The sequence below is a fragment of the Aotus nancymaae genome, unplaced genomic scaffold (assembly GCF_030222135.1).
Source record: "Aotus nancymaae isolate 86718 unplaced genomic scaffold, 86718_ANA_hifiasm-v0.15.2.pri h1tg000010l, whole genome shotgun sequence".
NCBI lineage: Eukaryota > Metazoa > Chordata > Mammalia > Primates > Aotidae > Aotus > Aotus nancymaae.
The window spans coordinates 26,322,887-26,341,960 of NW_026988421.1; the positions used below are offsets into that span (position 1 = coordinate 26,322,887).

The 19,074-nt window shown below is 43.6% G+C and overlaps 1 protein-coding gene across 3 annotated transcripts in view; it reads right to left on the reverse strand.

The window, feature by feature from the left end:
* Positions 1-4,869: 4,869 nt before the first annotated feature.
* Positions 4,870-19,074, reverse strand: part of GSTO2 (glutathione S-transferase omega 2) — a 30,869-nt gene continuing 16,664 nt past the window's right edge. For all 3 annotated transcript variants that reach the window (XM_012439509.2, XM_012439510.3, XM_012439508.3), the window contains 2 exons: positions 6,610-6,716; positions 4,870-5,160 (listed from right to left, as the gene is read on the reverse strand). In XM_012439509.2, the coding sequence (XP_012294932.1) occupies positions 5,004-5,160; positions 6,610-6,716 (264 nt within the window). In that variant the 3' untranslated portion in view covers positions 4,870-5,003. The remainder of the gene's footprint in view (positions 5,161-6,609; positions 6,717-19,074) is intronic.

Sequence of the window (19,074 nt, forward strand, 5' to 3'; positions counted from 1 at the left end):
TCCTCCTAGGCCTCTGAGTCTGTGATGGAGGGGCTACCACAAAGTTTTCTGAAATGCCTTCAAGGCCTTTTCCCCATTTTCTTGACTATTAGCACTTGGCTCCTTTCTACTTATGCAAATTTCTGCAGCCTGCTTGAATTCCTCCCCTGAGAATGGGCTTTTCTTTTTTACCACATGGCAGACTGCAAATTCTCCAAACTTCTTTGCTCTGCTTCCCCTGTAAATATAAGTTCCAACTAAGTATCATTTCTTTGTTCACACATATGAGCATAAATTGTTAGAAGCAGCCAGGCCACATCTTGAATGCTTTGCTGCTTAGAAATTTCTTCCAACAGACTGGACATGGTGGCTCACACCTGTAATCCCAGCACTTTGGGAGGCTGAGGTGGGCAGATCACGAGGTCAAGAGATTGAGACCATCCTGGCCAACATGGTGAAAACCCGTCTCTACTAAAAATACAAAAATTAGCCGGGCATGGTGGCATGCACCTGTAGTCTCGGCTACTCAGGAGGCTGAGGAGGAAGAATCGCTTGAACCCAGGAGGCAGAGGTTGCAGTGAGCTGAGATTGCACCACTGCACTCCAGCCTGGCGACAGAGCAAGACTCTGTCTCAAAAAAAAAAAAAAAAGAAATTTCTTCCAACAGATACCCTAAATCATCACTCTCAAGTTCAAAGTTCCACAGATCCCTATGGCAGGGGCACAATGCAGCCAAGTTCTTTGCTAAAGCATAACAAATGTGATCTTTGCTCCAGTTCCCAGTAAGTTCCTCATTTCCATCACCTCCTCAGCCTGGCCTTCACTGTCCATATCACTACTGGCATTTTGGTCATTAACTATTAAACCAGTCTCTAGGAAGTTCTAAACTTTCCCTCATCTTCCTGTCTTCTTTGGAGCCCTCCACACTCTTCCAACCTCTGCCCGTTGCCCAGTTCCAAAGTCACTTCCACATTTTCAGGCATCTTTATAGCAATGCCCCACTCCTCAGAACCAATTTTCTGTATTAGTCTGTTCACATGCTGCTAAAAAGAAACACCTGAGACTAGGTATTTGATGAAGAAAAGAGGTTTACAAAAGCTGCATGTTCTCACTTATAAGTGGGAGCCAAATGATAACACATGGACATGTAGAGGAGAACAACACACCCTGAGGCCTGTTGGAGGGTACAGGTACAGGATGGGAGGAGGGAGAGGATCAGGAAACATAACTACTGGATACTAGACTTAATACCTGGGTGATGAAATAATCTGTACAACACACCCCCATGACACATGTTTACATATGAGCCTACACATCCTGCACATGTACCCCTGAATTTAAAATAAAAGTTTTTTAAAAAAGAGGTTTAATTGGCTGACGGTTCTATAGGCTGTATGAGAAGTATAGTAGCTTCTCCCACTTATAAGTGAGAACATGCAGCTTTTGTAAACCTGAGAGCCCTCAGGAAGCTTCCAATCATGGCGAAAGGCAAAAGGAGAGCGAGGCATCTCCCACGGTGGGAGCTGGAGCAAGAGGGGTCAGGGAGATGCTGCACACTTTTAAACAACCAGATCTCATGAGAACTCACTCACTACCACAACAACAGCACCAAGAGAATGATGCTAAACCATTCATGAGAAATCTACCCTCCTAATCCAATCACCTCCCACAAGTATTAGGGATTACATTTCAACACAAAATTTGGTGGGGTCACAGATCCAAACTATATCAGAGAATTTTAGATTTAAAAGAAATTTCAAGAACCATTTAGTCACCAGCACCAGCACCACGACCACAGCCAGCTGTCCCCGCCACACAAGCCCCACCCCACCATGCTCCCTCCTCCCCCTAGCCATGTTAAATTGTAACTGGACTCAGTCCAGGCTAGGCTGTAGCTCAGAACCTCCAAGGAGGGGAATGTCACACAACCTCCGTTCTGATGTTAACATCATCTATGACAATGACTTCTTTTAAACGCTGTGGTTTCAACTAATTACTTCCTTTCTCCAATCTGCAAAAGATAGAAAATGGCTCTGATATGGTTTGGCTGTGCACCACCCAAAATCTCATCTTGAATTTTAATCTGAATTATAATCCCCGCATGTTGGGGGAGGGACCTCAAGGCAGGTGATTAGATTGTGGGGGTAGTTTCCCCATGCTGTTCTCATGATAGTTCTCATGAGATCTAATGGTTTTATAAGGGGTTTTTTCCTCCTTGGCTCTGCACTTCTCTCTCCTGCCACCGTGTGCAGAAGGACGTGTTTGCTTCCCCTTCCACCATGATTATAAGTTTCCTGAGGCCTCCCCAGCCATGTGGAACTGTAAGTCAATTAAACCTCTTTCCTTTATAAATTACCCAGTCTCAGACACTTCTTTATAGCAGCATGAGAATGGCCTAATACAGGTCCTCACCTTTAAATCCTTAAGTTTAGTGCTTTTTATAAAATAAGACACCTGCCAGATATGGTGGCTCACACCTATAATCCCAGCACTTTGGGAAACTGAGATGGGAGGATCACTTGAAGCCAGGAGTTTGAGACCAGCCTGGTCAACATAGCAAGACCCCATCTCTATTATTTAAAAAAAAAGAAAAAAGAGGTAGACACCAGTTACTAAAAGTGGTTATCTCTGGGACATAAGAAAATGGAATATTTTCTATTATATTATCGTATTTTTAGCCCATATGTATTATCTTTCCATATGTATTATTTACTTAAGAAGCATATTTTAAAAGTTCTTCATGGAGTGTTATTTAATTACCTCCTTCCCTCTTTTCTCCAGGTCGCATCCTTCTAGTTTTATTCAAAGATTAATTTTGGAATTAATCTTTCAAAACTCAGTTTTCTCTGTGGGTCAAATGATTGACAAAGAAATGAGATAGAGGAAGTGTAAGGACATGCAGGAGACCAAGACCCTGGTAAACTGCAGGGATATGCCTGGCCAAGAGGCACTCAAATCCCAAACTGGGCTATAGGCCGCCAGGCTGCAAACATTCCCCATGAGTGCTGTTCTCTGTTCTATAACTCCTGGTTCTTCAAGCTTTCTAAATTAGTGTGTGGAGCCCCAAAAGAGAACACCTTCATTTTAGTGAGCCAGACATGCCATTTCCTGTTGCATCAGTAGTAACTTTGGTCTTACGCCAAGCACTCACTAGCACGCAGGATTTGTACCGGCAAAAGGCTGATCAATCCCCTAAGTCCTATGAGAGGCCACAGGAGAAGATTCCTCTCTTCTTGAGCAAAGATCCCAAGGAAATAGTGATTCACAGACCTCACTCAGCATTAACTCGGGTGCCATAGCAACAGGGCTCCACATCCGGAGCAGATGGTACGGCAGACTGCCCCCATCACGCGGTGCCTCTTCTGGAAGGTCTGGCCATCTCACCAAGCAGGCTTGCTTCTGCCCAGCTGGCAGAGAGTAACACCTGGTAACTATTTACATGGGTCAAAATACACCAAGAGCCAGCAGATGGCAGGGCCAGGCTGAGATGTGGGGAGAGAGGGCTGGTTTGGGCTGTCTCAGAGGCAGAGGCGGCAGACAGCTCCTTAGGGGGCACAGACAAGGCAAAACATCGCTCCTGTTGCTGCCTGGTGTCTCAGCACAGCTAGAAGGAGGGGAAAGGATCCAGCGTGAGCAAAGCTGAAATGATCACAGGCTGATCCTCAGACACTGAGATGAAAAGGCACTGGACAAACTTGGTCCCCCTCCCATAGTGCAGGCAGTAGATGCTCCCAGCCCAAGGCACCTGTCGGCACCAGCCATGCTCAGCTTTTTGCTGTCTTCAGCCAAGGTGACAGAGGGGCCACATCAGAGACAAGCATCCCCAACCAGATAAGCAGCTCCAAAGCACTGGGTTTAAAACCTCAACAAAGATAAGTGGAGAGATGGGGGTTCCCAGGGACAGATCCAGTCTTTTTCAACTTTATCCCCAGTGTGCCCCTGGGCTTGGTACACAACAGGTAACCAGAAGCATTTGTTGAATTGGAAGAGAGCGTGACGCAAATCCAATGGAATGACCTTTGCTTGTGGCTGGGTTTAGGGCGTGTGTATTTTTTTAAGGCAGGATGCTGGCCATAGAACATTTTGTGAGACATCCTGAGCCCTGACAGCACCAGTGAAATTCTGACGTAGTTAGTCCTGGGTGATAAAACGATGTTTCATTTCCTGCTTTGGAATTCTTTCCAGTCACAAAAACTTCAGTGTCTCCAGGCCCATGGCCAAAGTTTGGAGAATTATACTCATTCTCACCCATGTGGACAGCAGCATTTATTTGCCAAATGGAAGGTATTTGGGCTTGGAGTGTTTTCTTCTTCCTTCTCCCTCTTCTTAAGCTTTTACCAGGGAGGTTTTTGAAGGGTGTCAATCTGTAGAGAAAAGCATCAATCATAGGTTGACCCTGAACCTCAGCATCAGCTTCTGCACCAATAATCTAGAGATCAAACTGGGCTGAAGGCCAAGGAGTTAGGAGGTACACGGGCTCCCAAAATGTGCTCTGTCATTAGCACCAGGTACTTTCTAGAGAATAGTTAGAAGCTACAGGCTAAGCAGGCCACATGGCTCACGCCTGTAATCTCAACACTTTCGGAGACCAAGTTTGGTGGATGGCTTGCAGCTGGGAGTTGGAGACCAGCCTGAGCAACATAGTGAAACCCTGTCTCAGCAACTAAAAAGAAAAAAAATTAGCTCGGCATGGTGACGCGTGCCTGTAGTCTTAGCTTCTCAGGAGGCTGAGGTGGGAGAATCAATTGAACTCAGGAGTTCAAGGCTGCAGTGAGCCATGACTGTCCCATTGCACTCCAGCCTAGGTAACAAAGCAAGACCCTGTCTCAAAAAAAAAGCAGCAGCAGCAGCTACGGGCTAGAGGAGTCAGACACATTATTATTGAAAGAATACATTTCCTGTTCTCCTTTTATTGGGAACTTCAAAGGAAAGGAAGAGAGACAGGTTGATTCCCAAGACAATCCATGATGTAAACTCCCAACAAGCTGGGGAATTCTGGACGCTGAAGGGGTGGACTGTGAGGCTCAGTCCAGCCCAAAGTCAAAGGCATCAGGGTTGTCCTGAAAATAGAGATCCAAGAAACCCTGGAAAACGCACTTATCCGTGAGAAGAGCACAGACTGCGGGGTCCTGCTTCATGGCTGATATCCAGAGCCGCAGGGCTGGCGTGTGGCTCAGGCAGCTGCAAGACAGGAGAGAAGCGTCAGCACGGCGCTGGGGGAAGCATCAGGAAAGGGGACGCACGTTGCTTTTTAGATTTGTGAGATATGAAAAACGGGTTTATTTCGGGGAGTTATCTTATTATCAAATGAGAATGATAACTTCCTGGAGGAAAATCTTATTTTTTGAATAGCTGAATGTGTTAGAAGTTGTTGTTGCTTCTAATAATACAGTGAAATACATTGGACTGATGGCTCTGGGAAAATAACGTGTCTGTGCTTCGTTGGGTTTTTGGGGATTTTGTTGTTTTTTAATATACATATTTTTAAAGCTTGAGAAACTTACATGTGCTTCACTGTTTGCCAACAAAAAGACAACCTTCTAAAACAAACATTCTTGGGTCATTCTCAGAGTTTACTTTAGGAGACAGAAAAAAAATAAAGACAAATAATTTCTGAAACATTTTTTAAACGAATAAAACAATGATGAAACTTGAAATCATGGAGCTGACAGGGCCCTTTCAAAGATCGACCAGGACATTTAGGTCTGGGGTTTATAAAGCGACAAGCTGAAGATAATACGAGTGGGGTGTGGGAAATCCAGGACTAGAAGGCTTCCTAACCCGTGGTTCCATGCTCTGTCTTCAGAGGATACAGCCTTTTGTAAATTTTATGTTTGAGATTGAGTTTAAAATATCCTGACATGTCATATCTGATCTCCTACAAAGAGAGCTGAAGTCGGAAGTGCAGGAGACAGTGCCTGGGCGGGCTCCGGTTATGAAGCAGCAGACACAGTTCTGCTTCAGCAGGGCCAGATTTCCAAGCACCAGAAATGTCCAGCACCCACCATGAGGGTGGCTTGGTTCAGGGTGGGCGTCCACACACATCCAACTTCTCCGAGCTTTGAGATAACAGAGCATCGTTCTGCCCAGGACCCTACACAGCTATTTCTTCTGCTTTAACGTCCCTGCACTTCCATAGTGTCATTGCCTTTGTGTTTGTATGTTCCAACACCAAGCATATATTACTATACGCATCTTTTTTATAAGGTTATTTCTATCTGGGGGAAGATTCCTCTGGGCAATGAGACATGACTAAGGTATATGGTGCCCACTGGGGACCCAGCAGGACCAGGTGGAGGCGTTGGGCACCGTGACAATGACTCTCCACCTGCTTTCACACCAGCCGTGTGGGGGCGCTGGTGAGGAGAGCAGGCTCTGAAGTCTGTGGGAGGCTCCTGGACTAGGGGGTCTTATCTGCAGAAATGCAGGTAAAGTGTGGGTCTGAAGTTAACAGTGGAAAAGCATACGTGTTTTTAACATGGAAGCAAATACTCCGGTTTAGAAACCTGATTCACTTCACAGACACTCTGAAACACGTCTACAGGGGGCACGCAGACCATCTTAACCATTGTTACTCAGTGTGACTCTGGGAATTTACCACCGCAAGGTCAAATGTCTCAAATGTCTTACTCCGCTATCCCATACACATCCAGCCGCTCAAACCAGGGCCAGAGGAGGTAATCAATCATGGATATGCAGGCTCCACCGAAGAAGGTGATGTTCTCATACTCAAGAATCTAAAAATGAAAACAGAACAAAAGCAAATAAGTTTATATATCTGCTGACATGTTTATAGACACTAAATGCAAATCTCAAACTAATTCTCAGAGAGGGAAAACTGAGGCCTCTATCCTTCTCCCTCTGGTTAGGAGAATGCTTCCTCCCTTTCTCCGAGATTTTCTCTGCCTCTTTGAGGGTCACACTCCTGGCCACCTCTGTCCCTTCCCTCCTTTCAACACTAGAGTGACAGTGTGGCTCATCTGATTGGAGAAACTGGAAAAACAACCCCCGCAGAGTAGCCCGGCCCCTCCCTCTTAGCCTGGAACAGCTCCTCCATGTCCTAAGCCTTCCAAGGACGAACTGAGCCCTGGACAGAGGAGGCTCCACCTCAGGCCAGCAGTGCCCATTACTTGAGGACAAGGGGAGCCTCAGCCTGATGTTGAAGGGCAGCACCAGGAACCCCACTTAGAGCCTTCCATTCTCCAAGATCTGCTTTATCAATAAGAAAGGGGATGCTGTAATTTCCATGCCTTATTATTTTATCTTCTCAATTCAAAACTAAGGCAGGAAAGAGCATCCTATTTAATAGGCCCCCTCAAATTCCAACCTTGTGTTCTTTTTCTGCTGCTTTTTTTTTTTTTTTTGAGATAGAGTCTTGCTCTGTCACCCAGTCTGCAGTGCAGTGGATCAATCACAGGTCACTGCAGCTTCAACCCCCTGGGCTCAAACAATCCTCCCACCTCAGCCTCCCAAGTATCTGGGATTATAAGTGCAGGCCATCATACCTGGATGATTTTTATATTTTTCTGTAGAGATGGGGTCTTGCCATGTTGCCCAGGGGTCTCAAACTCCTGAGTTCAAGGGATCCTCCTGTCTTGGCCTCCCAAAGTGCTGGGATTACAGGTGTGAGCCACTGCACCCAGCCTCCAACCCTGTGTTTCTATCACACTTTCTTTTTTCATTTGAGCTTTTCAAACTTCACACTTGTTGGCCACTCAACACTATTACTTAATGCATTAAAATAAAACTTCTCATTCCCAAATGAGACAAATCAACCCAGATAGACAGACTGTAAGGAAAACAAACTCTCAACAGACAGGTAGCCAAAGACAGCCCCATAAAAGTACCTGCAAATTTAAAAAAACAAAAGTGTTTAGCAGAGGTTATTGTTGGTCCAGGTCTTTCCAAAGAGAAAAGTACGGCATGAATTACCTGGTTAAATCAATTAAGCTACTCATTTGGACCCACATAACTCATAATCAACTCCATACTGGCCTACAGCTATAGATCTTGATTGCTGGGCCCAGGTGAGTTGTGGAAATAAGCTATGCTGGTGTTTTCATCTGGACATATCAGGGTTCTGGTGAGGGACAGAGGGCAAGAGGACCAGAATCAAGCTGTGAATTGGGGTCCCAGGCAGGGATGACACTGGCAGCCAGGAGACACTCAGGCTTGCTTCTTCACATGCCAGGCCAGCTTATTGACTCTGCTGTGGGGTGGTCCAGACTTGTAGGTACAGAGGTGAGCTCAGGAGCCAGCAGACCTGGTCCTGTGCTGTGTGCTGAGCTTGACCTCTGATTCAGCATGGAACCCAGGGCAACTTACCCCTTCTGCAAGCCTCCATGTTCTCATCTGCAAAATGGTGGTAATGTTAGCGCCCACCACAGAGGTTATGGTGAGGCGTAACATCACTGCGTATAAACACTCTGGCCCCACTCAGTAAATGTGAGCTCCCGTGATGAGTGGAAACACAGGCCCCTGAAGGTGACACCCACAGAAAGCAAATCCGTCTCTGATAGAAAGGATCAATAGGCTCCTCAACTTGCCACCCCTTCTCAGAGGGGCTGCCCTAAAGCCTACATCTTCAGACCTCCCAGTGTGGCATAGAAGAGTCCCCCTGATCATTGTCTTGGAAGTCTGAAAAAAAAATGTTAGGTGGCATCACCTTGTTCAAGGAAGCTAGCAGGATGGCACTAAAACAGAAGAGTCTGACCAGTGAAAACTCAAAACAGAAGCTATTTATAGCCAGGTATAAATAAAATTTGGGTAGAGGGGAAAGGAACAATTCATCCAATTTTTATGGATTCCAGAAGGCTCCAGACTTATGTTCAGGAATAGATGATCATTACTCAAACTCTTATCACTGGCTTTGGAATGTGTGCCTCCAGCTTGTTATTGGACTTTGTGGCACAAATCAGAACCAAATCTACACCAAGCAACTCTAGAACATCTATATAGCTCTTCTGCTTTACAGAGCAGAGGTGTTCTTGGAAAAGTCTTTGTCAAAACAAATCGTAAATAGACATTTAACGGAAGCCATGGTGGATCCTTTGGTGAAATGAGGAGGGAATTTCAAAAATGAATAACTGCTTAGTAACTGATGTTTATTTAGTGTATATCTCTAAAGCTTTCCACTTACTCAAAGTAGGAGTATGCCTCTAAATATACAAGATCTGATGGATACTATGAATTTATATATTAACACTCATAAAATAACCCAACCCTTATCAAGGTACTCGGCACAATACAAAGTTGAGATGAGCATTAGGAATAAACGGATTAGCTATCCTTCCCCAGTCCCCTCCCCTCCCCAGCAAATGCACATACACATTTCCCTCACATTTTCCAAGTGTGTCTTGAAACCACCCACATTAAAACTACTTGCATTTCTTAATACAGCTGCAAATTATTGAGCCCCATCCCAGATAGGTATCTCTGTACTAATTTCAAGTAGGGCAAGTCTAAAATCCCAACAGAAAAGCTATCTTTCCCTAAACTAGCATAAAGTACTCAGTCCTTTAGAGACATAGGAGAACATCCTGGACAGGCCTCCTTGGAGGTTTGCTGAAGTCTTCAGGAGTCTCGATAGGAGAGTTCCCTTCTGTGCAAACCTGCAACCTTCTAGACATGTAAAATTACTTTTCCCCTTAAGAATCCTACAAAATCAGGACTGGAAGGGCCCCTGAAACTCATCTAAGCATGACCTCCCCATTTCACCATTTATTTCTACCATGCTCTAATCAAAGGATTAGAAGTGTAGTGTAAAAATGTACACTACATACTACATATGAAAAATAGTAAAATACTATAATCAGCGAAAATGAAAGCTGGATCAGAAAGTCAAAAACCAGGAAGGAAAACAGTATTAAGATATCAAGTCCTGGGTCCTGCAGAGTTCCTTCAATAAAGCCTTGAATTTGACTCTTGGATTTCCTGGCAGCTGAAGGGGAGAGGAAAACATGCTGGGGCTGCGATTCTTGTCTCCCAAGAGGAAGCACAGGGAGGCTTGCTATACAGAGGAGGAAACCCAGTCCCAGGGAGGTTACAGGGCCCTCTGGTTCACACCAGAGCTAACATACAAATCATAATTTCCTAATTCCCAGACTAGTGTCAACACCTACGTCATTCAATTTCAAATATATATTTTTAGAGCCTAATTTAAAACTTCCTCAAATTGCTTGAACCTAAGAGTTTGGGACCAGCCTGAGAAACATGGTTAAACCTCGTCTCTACAAACAGTACAAAAATTAGCTGGATGTGGTGGTGGGTGTCTACAGTCCTAGCTACCAAGGAGGCTGAGGTGGGAGGATCGCTTGAGGCTGCAGTAAGCTGTGAACATGCCACTGCACTCCAGAACAAGACCCTGTCTCAAAAAACAAAAACAAAAACAAAAAAATTGGCCAAATACGGTGGCTTCTGCCTGTAATCAAAGCAATTTGGGAGGCCGAGGTGGGCAGATTACTTGATCACCCCAGGAGTCTGAGACCAGCCTGGGCAATAGGGTGAGACTCCATCTCAAAATAAATAAATAAACAAAATAAAATAAAAATAAAAAAGCTTCCTCAAGTCTCTTGTGAATTCTTTTCTGTAAGAATGAGAAAAAATACCATGACCTGTTATCTTGATATGGTTTTCTTTCCTGGTTTTTGACTCTCTGTTCCAGCTTTAAATTTAAGTAACAGCAAAAAGCTTGGAACCAGCAAACTTTGAAAGCTCCTCCTTCTCTACAGCCGAGGATTGGCTCAGCTCTGAGCTTCTCTGTGAGAATTCCCTCCTTAGTCTCACTCTTTCTTGCTCTCTGAATCAGAAGCTCAAGCCAAAGCAACTGACAGAGGGATGAGACATTCCCAACATACTCATGCTGAAAGAGCTTATCAGAATTCTCCCCTCCTGTTTTATTCCACTGATGAGCAGGTCTTCAGGCAACTTTACTAAAATAGTTATTTCTTGTACTCAATTTAAAACAAGTCCCTTGCATTTACAGCCAACTACTCCTCTGAAGAAATTGTAGGATAGAGGCAGAGGCAAAATAAACTGACAGTCTTAACTTCAAATGTCTTGTCTTTCTTAAGTATTTTATCATCAGGAACCGAATAAGAAGTGGGTGTTAGATCTAGATCCACTTAGCTGTAGTTAAGTTAACATCAAATCTGTCATTTTAAAGAATTCTATGTTCTCTCACCTGATTATAAATCACATACATACAGCCAGGCACGGTGGCTCATGCCTGTGATCCCAGCACTTTGGGAGGCTGAGATGGACAGATTGCTTAAGCCCAGGAGTTCGAGACCAGCCTGGGCAACATAGCGAAACCCCGTCTCTGCAAAAACACTAACTGGAAATTGTGGTGTGAGCCTGCCGTCCCAGCTACTCGGGAGGTTGAGGTGGGAGGACCACCTGAGCCTGGGAGGTTAAGGGTGAAGTGAGCAGTGATCACGCCACTGCACTCCAGCCTGGGTGACAGAGAAAGACCCTTTCTCAAAAAAAAAAAAAAAAAAAGATATTGGTTTGATGGTCTGGCACTCTGGCTTATGCCTATAATTCCAGCGCTTTGGGAGGTCAAAGTGGAAGGATCTCTTCACGCCAGGTGTTCAAGACCAGCCAGGGGCATATAGTGAGACCTCGTTTATTCTTTTATTTTACAAAAAATAAAAAAATTAGCCAGGTTTAGTGGTACCCAGGAGTTTGAGGCTGCAGTGAGCTATGATCGCATCACTGCACTCCAGCCTGGGCAACAAACACAGCAAGACCCCATCTCAAAAAACAGAAAAAAAAAAAAAAAAAAAAGATATTGGCCATTCTTAATGTTGAATAGCTTCCCTCACAATGGCATCCCTCACTTTCAGAACCAGTCATTTATTTGTATGAGCAAGCAAAGCAAAACAGCCTACCTAGAAAGTGCTTTTCTTCAGAGGCCCCAGATATCCCCTATAAGGCTTCTACAAATGGCAGAGGAGGGAACTGAGGCTCTAGTTTCTAGCCCTCAGATTTTCTGAAAACACTGACACATTTTCAATTCAGGCTTAAGAGTTCAAGAAGTTTGTTGGAGTCTTTAGTACCTTCAGTAAAAGAGCTCCTTTCTAATGAAAAATGGTACCTTCCAGACATAAAATTACTTCCCTTTTAGTATGATAGATATTTTGCAGAAAGGTGTTTGACCTTCTGGAGTATTAGAAAAATCTATTTTAATGGACTAAGCACAGTAGCTCACGCCTGTACTCCCAGCATTTTGGGAGTCAGAGATGGGAGGATCACAAGGTCAAGAGTTCGAGACCAGCCTGGCCAATATAGTGAAACCCAGTCTCTATTAAAAACACACAAAAATTAGCTGGGCATTGTGGCGCATACCTGTAATCCCAGCTACTCAGAAGGCTGAGGCAGGAGAATTGCTTGAACCCAGGAGGCAGAGGTTGCAGTGAGCCGAGATTACACCACTGCACTCCAGCCTGGGCGACAGAGCGAGACTCCGTCTTAAAAAAAAAAAAAAAAAAAAATCTATTAAAAAATTTTCTGTTCTCCAATTCACTGAAAAATAAGACTACGGATGTGATGAGGGGTAGAGGGCAAGCAATGCAAATGAAGAGGAAGGGACTGCTTGGTAGAACGGGGGTGCACTGTTCCCAGGCCCTGCACGTGAGACGCCTGGCTGGAAAGGCACCTCATCTTCTGCGAGGGCCCCTCGGGCGCCCCTAGAAGGACGAAGGAGAACGTCAGCGTTTTGAGGTGCGCCCTGGAACACAAGGGGAAGGAGGAAGCGCGCGGGGCTCCCCCTGGTGGCCATCAGTGAGAGGCGCGTTGGCCGCGGCTCCCCAAGAATGTTCAACAGGAAGAAGAAATCTGCAAAGTTTTTGCGAGAGAAACAAGATCATTAAGAGAAGCGAATCCCAGACTTCTCCAAACCAGGCATTCAAGAGAGCTCCAGTCTTCAACTCTTTGGTTCAGCCTCAATCATTGAGCTTCAAACCTTGAAGCGGCCACCTCACCTTCGCCACCATCTACATCATTGCCAAGAAATCCCGGGTCCCCAATCCCAAGAGTGTGGTGGCTCCCAGTGGGGGCTGCTGTACTTGCTGGAGAAGGAAGAAAGAGTTTTTCCACATGAAAATCGTTCTGAAAAAGCAGAAGCAATCTCTTACTCTCTGCACCCCCCAAAAAAGCAGAAGCCATCCTCCACCTTCTACTGCCCCAAAAGTACTTGCCAGTACATCAGCAACACCTTCTACTGCCCCTAAAAAGACACAAAACTACCTGCCAGTACATCAGCAATACTGGCCCTTTTCCAGAAGCAGCAGAAAAGTACTCAACGCCAGGGCAGAAATCTTTTATATATATATATATATATATATATATATATATTTTTTTTTTTTTTTTTTTTTTTTTTTTTTTTACCCAGGCTGGAGTGCAATGGCGCGATCTCGGCTCACCGCAACCTCCGCCTCCTGGATTCAGGCAATTCTCCTGCCTCAGCCTCCTGAGTAGGTGGGATTACAGGCACGCGCCACCATGCCCAGCTAATTTTTTGTATTTTTAGTAGAGACGGGGTTTCACCAGGTTGACCACGATGGTCTCGATCTCTTGACCTCATGATCCACCCGCCTCGGCCTCCCAAAGTGCTGAGATTACAGGTGTGAGCCACCGCGCCCGGCCTCCTCTTTTATTAATATTTTTATTTTTGTGGGCACATAGTAGGAATATATATGTTTATGGGGTACATGAGATAGTTTGGTCCAGGTATGCAATGTGAAATAAGCACATCATGAAGAATGGGGGATCCACTCCCTCAAGCATTTATCCTTAGAGTTACAAACAATCCAATTACACTCTTTATTTTTAAATGTGCAATTAAGTTATTATTGACGATAGTCACCAGGTTGTGCTATCAGATAGTAGGTCTTATTCATTCTTTCTATGTTTTTTGTACTCATTAATCATCCCCACCTCCCTGCCAGCCCACATTACGCTTCCTAGCCTCTGGTAACTATCCTTCTACTCTCTATGTTCATGAGTTCAATTGTTTTGATTTTTAGATCCCACAAGTAAGTGGCAACATGTGATGTTTGTCTTTCTGTGCCTGGCTTATTTTACTTAACACAATCATCTCCGGTTCATCCATGTTGCAAATGACAGGATCTCATTCTTTTTATGGCTGAATAGTACTCCATTGTGTATATGTACTACATTTTCTTTCTTCCTCTTTTTTTTTTTTTTTTTTTTTTTGAGACAGAGTATCACTCTGTCACCCAGACTGGAGTGCAGTGGTGTGATCTCAGCTCCCTGCAACCTCTGCCTCCCAGGTTCAAGCAGTTCTCTTGCCTTAGCCTCCTGAGTAGCTGGGATTACAGGCATACACCACCAGGCCAGCTAATTTTTGTATTTTCAGTAGAGACGGGGTTTCACCATGTTAGCCAGGCTGGTCGTGAACTCCTGACCTCAAGTGATCCGCTAGCCTCTGTCTCCCAAAGTACTGGGATTATAGGAGTGAGCCACCACACTCAGCCTGTACCACATTTTCTTTGTCCATTCCTCTGTTCATGGACACTTAGGTTGCTTTCAGATCTTAGCTATTGTAAACAGTGCTGCAACAAACTTAGGAGTGCAGGTATCTCTTTGATACTGATTTCCTTTCATTTGGGTGTGTACTCAGCAGTGGGATTGCTGGATCATATGGTAGCTCAATATTTTGTTTTTTTTTAGGAACCTCCAAACCATTCTCCATAGTGGTTGTACTAATTTACATTCCTGCCCCAGTGTACAAAGGTTCCCTTTTCTCCACATCCTCACCAGCATTTGTTACTGCCTGTCTTTTGGATATAAGCCATTTTAAGTGGGGTGAAATGGTATCTCATTGTAGTTTTGATTTGCCTTTCTCTGATGATCAGTGATGCTGAGCACATTTTCCTATGTCTGTTTGCCATTTGTGTGTCTTCTTTTGAGAAACGTCTATTCAAGTCTTTTGCAGGGCAAAAATGTTTTGAGTTCCTAAAAGATAAATGGAGGTTCTCAAGATTTCAAATCTCAGATCCCTGCTAAAATGATATAGCTGAGGCTGAGTTGACCATGTGATGAACCAGTTCCCTGTAAAACAAACCGAGGGTGTGGAACAAACCTAGGGCATATTTAAGACCATTTTCTCCTCTGGGAAGGAGCCTTAGAAGCAGGACCTGCAGCAGAACAGGCCCCTCCTGCTGTCCGTCAGTTATGACCTAGATTCTCCTATGAAGATGCGGAAGACAACTTGTCAATATTTCAGGATTAAAGGACCACTCCAAAAATTCTATGCTGGCATCCTTGTAGTGAGCTAATTCTTTTGTTCAAATATTTTCATAGGGCTGAGCTTGGTGGCTTACACCTGTAATCCCAGTACTTTGGGAGACCAAAGTGGGAGGATCACTTGAGCCCAGAAGTTCAAAACCAGTCTGGGCAACATGGCGAAATCCCGTCTCTACAAAAAATACACAAAATTAGCTAGGCACGGTGGTGTGCACCTGTAATCCTAGACACTCAGCAGGCTGAGGTGGAAAGATCACCTGAACCCAGGAGGTCGAGGCTACAGTGAGCCATGATCATGCCACTGCATTCCAGCCTGGGTGGACAAGAGTGAGACCCTGTCTCAAAAATAAAAAACAAAAAGACCACAATATATTTGTACGGTAGTGTGGGGGGAAAGCTAGGAGGGCAATGCCTGACCAGTCAAATGTCTGTAAAGTGATTGGTGGTGGATGAAAATACAAATGACTATTTATCAAGTCTGAAGTGGGGAGAGGACTTCCTACACATAAAACAGTGGAGGGAATCATAGCAGGAAAGCCTCATAGTACAATACTTTCAAATGCTCTACTTCCATATGCAAAATATATCAGCTAAATTAAAAGTCAAAAGAAAAGAAAATGTGTTTTAAAACCAGTCAAACATCCTTTCTATGCAAGGAACACTTTAAAAGGAACTTTACAAATCAACAAGGAAAATTAGTAAGACTCTGCTGGGCAGACAGGCAAAGCCCCTGAACTGAACAGACAAGTTTTGTAAGACCAGGAGCAAGAGGTGATGTACTTTGGGGATTACCTTCCACTTCCCTGGCAATCAAATAAATATGCATTCGGTCAACAACGAGGAACTACAGTATATCTCCACTGCGAATAATACTTAACAAGCAAATATCTTTTTGAATGAAATCTCCCACCAGTGAAAAGGAGACAGGCAAAGCTCATTTTCACATACTGCTGGTGACGGGCAAACAACAAAGTCTTTTGGGAAGCAATTTAGTGAAATACAGCCCAAGCCTCCAACATGCTCATCATACCCTTTGATCTGGTAGTTCCACTCCTGAAAATCCAGCTTAAGAACACAGTCTAAAATACAGAGAATGCTTTTGATGCAAAGAAGCTGTTGTTCCCTGCAGCCTTGTTCAAAACGGTAAAGGACTGGAAACCATGTAAGCACACCTAATTAGTGTGCTGGATAAATAACTTTATGGTTTATAAACATGGCAAAGAATGCAGACATTACAAGTGTCTTTTTCTACTTTTAAAAATTACATATGCCATAGAGAAATACATTTCCATCATTTTTTAAAAAAAATTCAAATACAGAAAACAGTGTAAAAGGCAAAATCTTCCCTCCCCATCCCTGCCCTTAATGACTTTTCTCTCCCACTCCAATTCTAATCAGTCCCCTTTCCAGTGTGAGACACTATCAGGACGTAGATGTGTTTCTCTCTAGATACTTTTCTAGCCATTTAATTACACGTATATGCACACCTGCATGGTTAAGTTTTGTTTTCTTCTACTAAAATGGGATCATACCACCTGTATTACTGTGTGATTCATTTAATATTTCTAGGCAATCTTTTAAGGTCAGTACACATAGATTTACCTCGTTCATTTTCAACCATTCCACAGAATTCCACAAGACGGATATGACTTACTTAACCACTCACCATCTAATGAATATTGCTTCCTAATTTGTCACCATCACAAATAATGCTGCTGCTCTAAGAAACACTCTTATCCATGTAAATAAACATTTATAGAGTTTATAAAAATTGTCCAGGCACGGTGGCTCCCACCCGAAATCCAAACATTTTGGGAGACCAAGGCAGGTGGGTTACTTGAGCTCAGGACTTCGACACCAGCCTGGGCAACAGAGGGAGACCCTGTCTCTATGAAAGTAGAAAAGAAAACTAGCTAGGCATGGTGGCACACACCTGTAGTCCCAGCTACTTGGGAGGCTGAGTTGAGAGACTCCTTTGAACTCAGGTGTTCGAGCTTGCAGTGAGCCATGACTGCATGCTGCATCCCAGCCTGGGCAACAGAGTAAGAGCCTGTCTCAAAATAAAAAGGCAAGGGGTGTGGGGAATCTTTACATCATAATAGTAACTAAGTTTCAACTACATAAAATATACATAGCAGAAAAGGACAGAAAGCAAAACCAAAAAAAGTCCCCAAGATATTAACAGTAGTTGTTTCTGGGTAGCGGGATTACGATTTTTTTCCTTAGTTTCTATGTTTTCCTGTATTTTCCAAATTCTCTCTAATGAACAAGTATTGCTTTATAATAGGAGGAGAGTAAAATTAATTTTTAAATAATAAGAATAATTATTCTATTATTTATGTGATGGGAGAGGGTATATTAGAAGGCTATTGAAAGAAGTACAGCAAATATCAGTTTACCTAGAAAGCAGCTCTCAGAATTGGATGATGAATGACGTAACTGAACTAGCAACAGCACTAATACACTTAACGAGGCATCCTGAGTCGGGGATAACCAGTTCCCGAGTGTGAAAGAATGGTGGTTACAACTAAAACGGCATGTTAGTAGACATGCTAAATCAGCTAGCAAATCCAAGACAAATGACAACATGCGTTCATGTAAAAACTTGCACAGTGTTCACAGCAGCATTATCCATGTTAGCCAAAGAGTGGAAACTTCCCAGACATGCATGAACAAAATGTGTGTATTCACACATGGGATATTATTCAGCCATAAAAAGGAATGAAGGATGAACCTAAAGAATGTTATGGCATGTAAAAATAGCTAATGAAAGGCTACATATTGTATGATTCCACTTATATGAAGTGTCTAGAATAAGTCAATCCATAGAGACAGAAAGCAGATTAGTGGCTGCGTACGGCCAGGAGGATCGAGAAGAAATGGGAAATGACAGTTTACAGTGAGAAGTTTCTTTGGGGAATAATAAAAAAATGCTCTGAAATTAAATAGTGGTGATGGTTGCATAACTCTCTTAACATACCAAAAGCCACTGAATTGTACCCTTGAAAAGCGTGAATTTTGTGGCATATGAATTATATCTGAATAACTCTGTTATTAAAAATAGCTGGTAACAATGAATTTAGTTTGTGGACATGTCAACTTAGTTGCTAAAAAATTTAGCTTGTAGTCTGCTATACATAAAAGGCTACAGAAAATTATTTTCAGTGACAAATTAACCAGGTGTAAACTTTCTTTCCTTCCTATCCTGGTGATATCAAAGGAGAAACAATTAAAGAATATATAAATAATTTCTTCACTGGAAATTAATAAAAATTGAGAAAGAGCAAAGGCAAAACTAAACTAAGACAATATAATCTAACTTGGATAAATGTCTTTTTTGATGAGAAGAAAGGACAGATTAAAAATTAAGATTACCAGGTGTAGTGGCTCATGTCTGCAATCATAGCACTTTGAGAGGCTGAAGTGGGAGGATCACTTGAGCCTAGGAGTTCAAGACTAGCCTGAGCAAAATAGTGAGACCTCGTCACTACAAAAAATTAAAACAAACAAAAACAAAACAAAAAATAGTAGGGCATGGTGGCCTGCACCTGTGATCCCAGCTACTCGGAAGGTTGAGGTGGGAGAATCACTTAGGCCCAGGAGGTTGAGGCTGCAGTGAGCTGTGATTGTGCCACTGCACTCCAGCCTGGGTGAGAGAATGAGACCCTGACTCAAAATAATAATAATAATAATAATTAAGATAATGGAGGCAGGCTCGGTGGCTTGAGCCTATAATCCCAGCTACTTGGGAGGCTGAGGTGGAAGTGTTGCTTGAGCCCAGGAGCTCAAGATGACAGTGAGCCCTGACTGTGTCACTGAACCCCA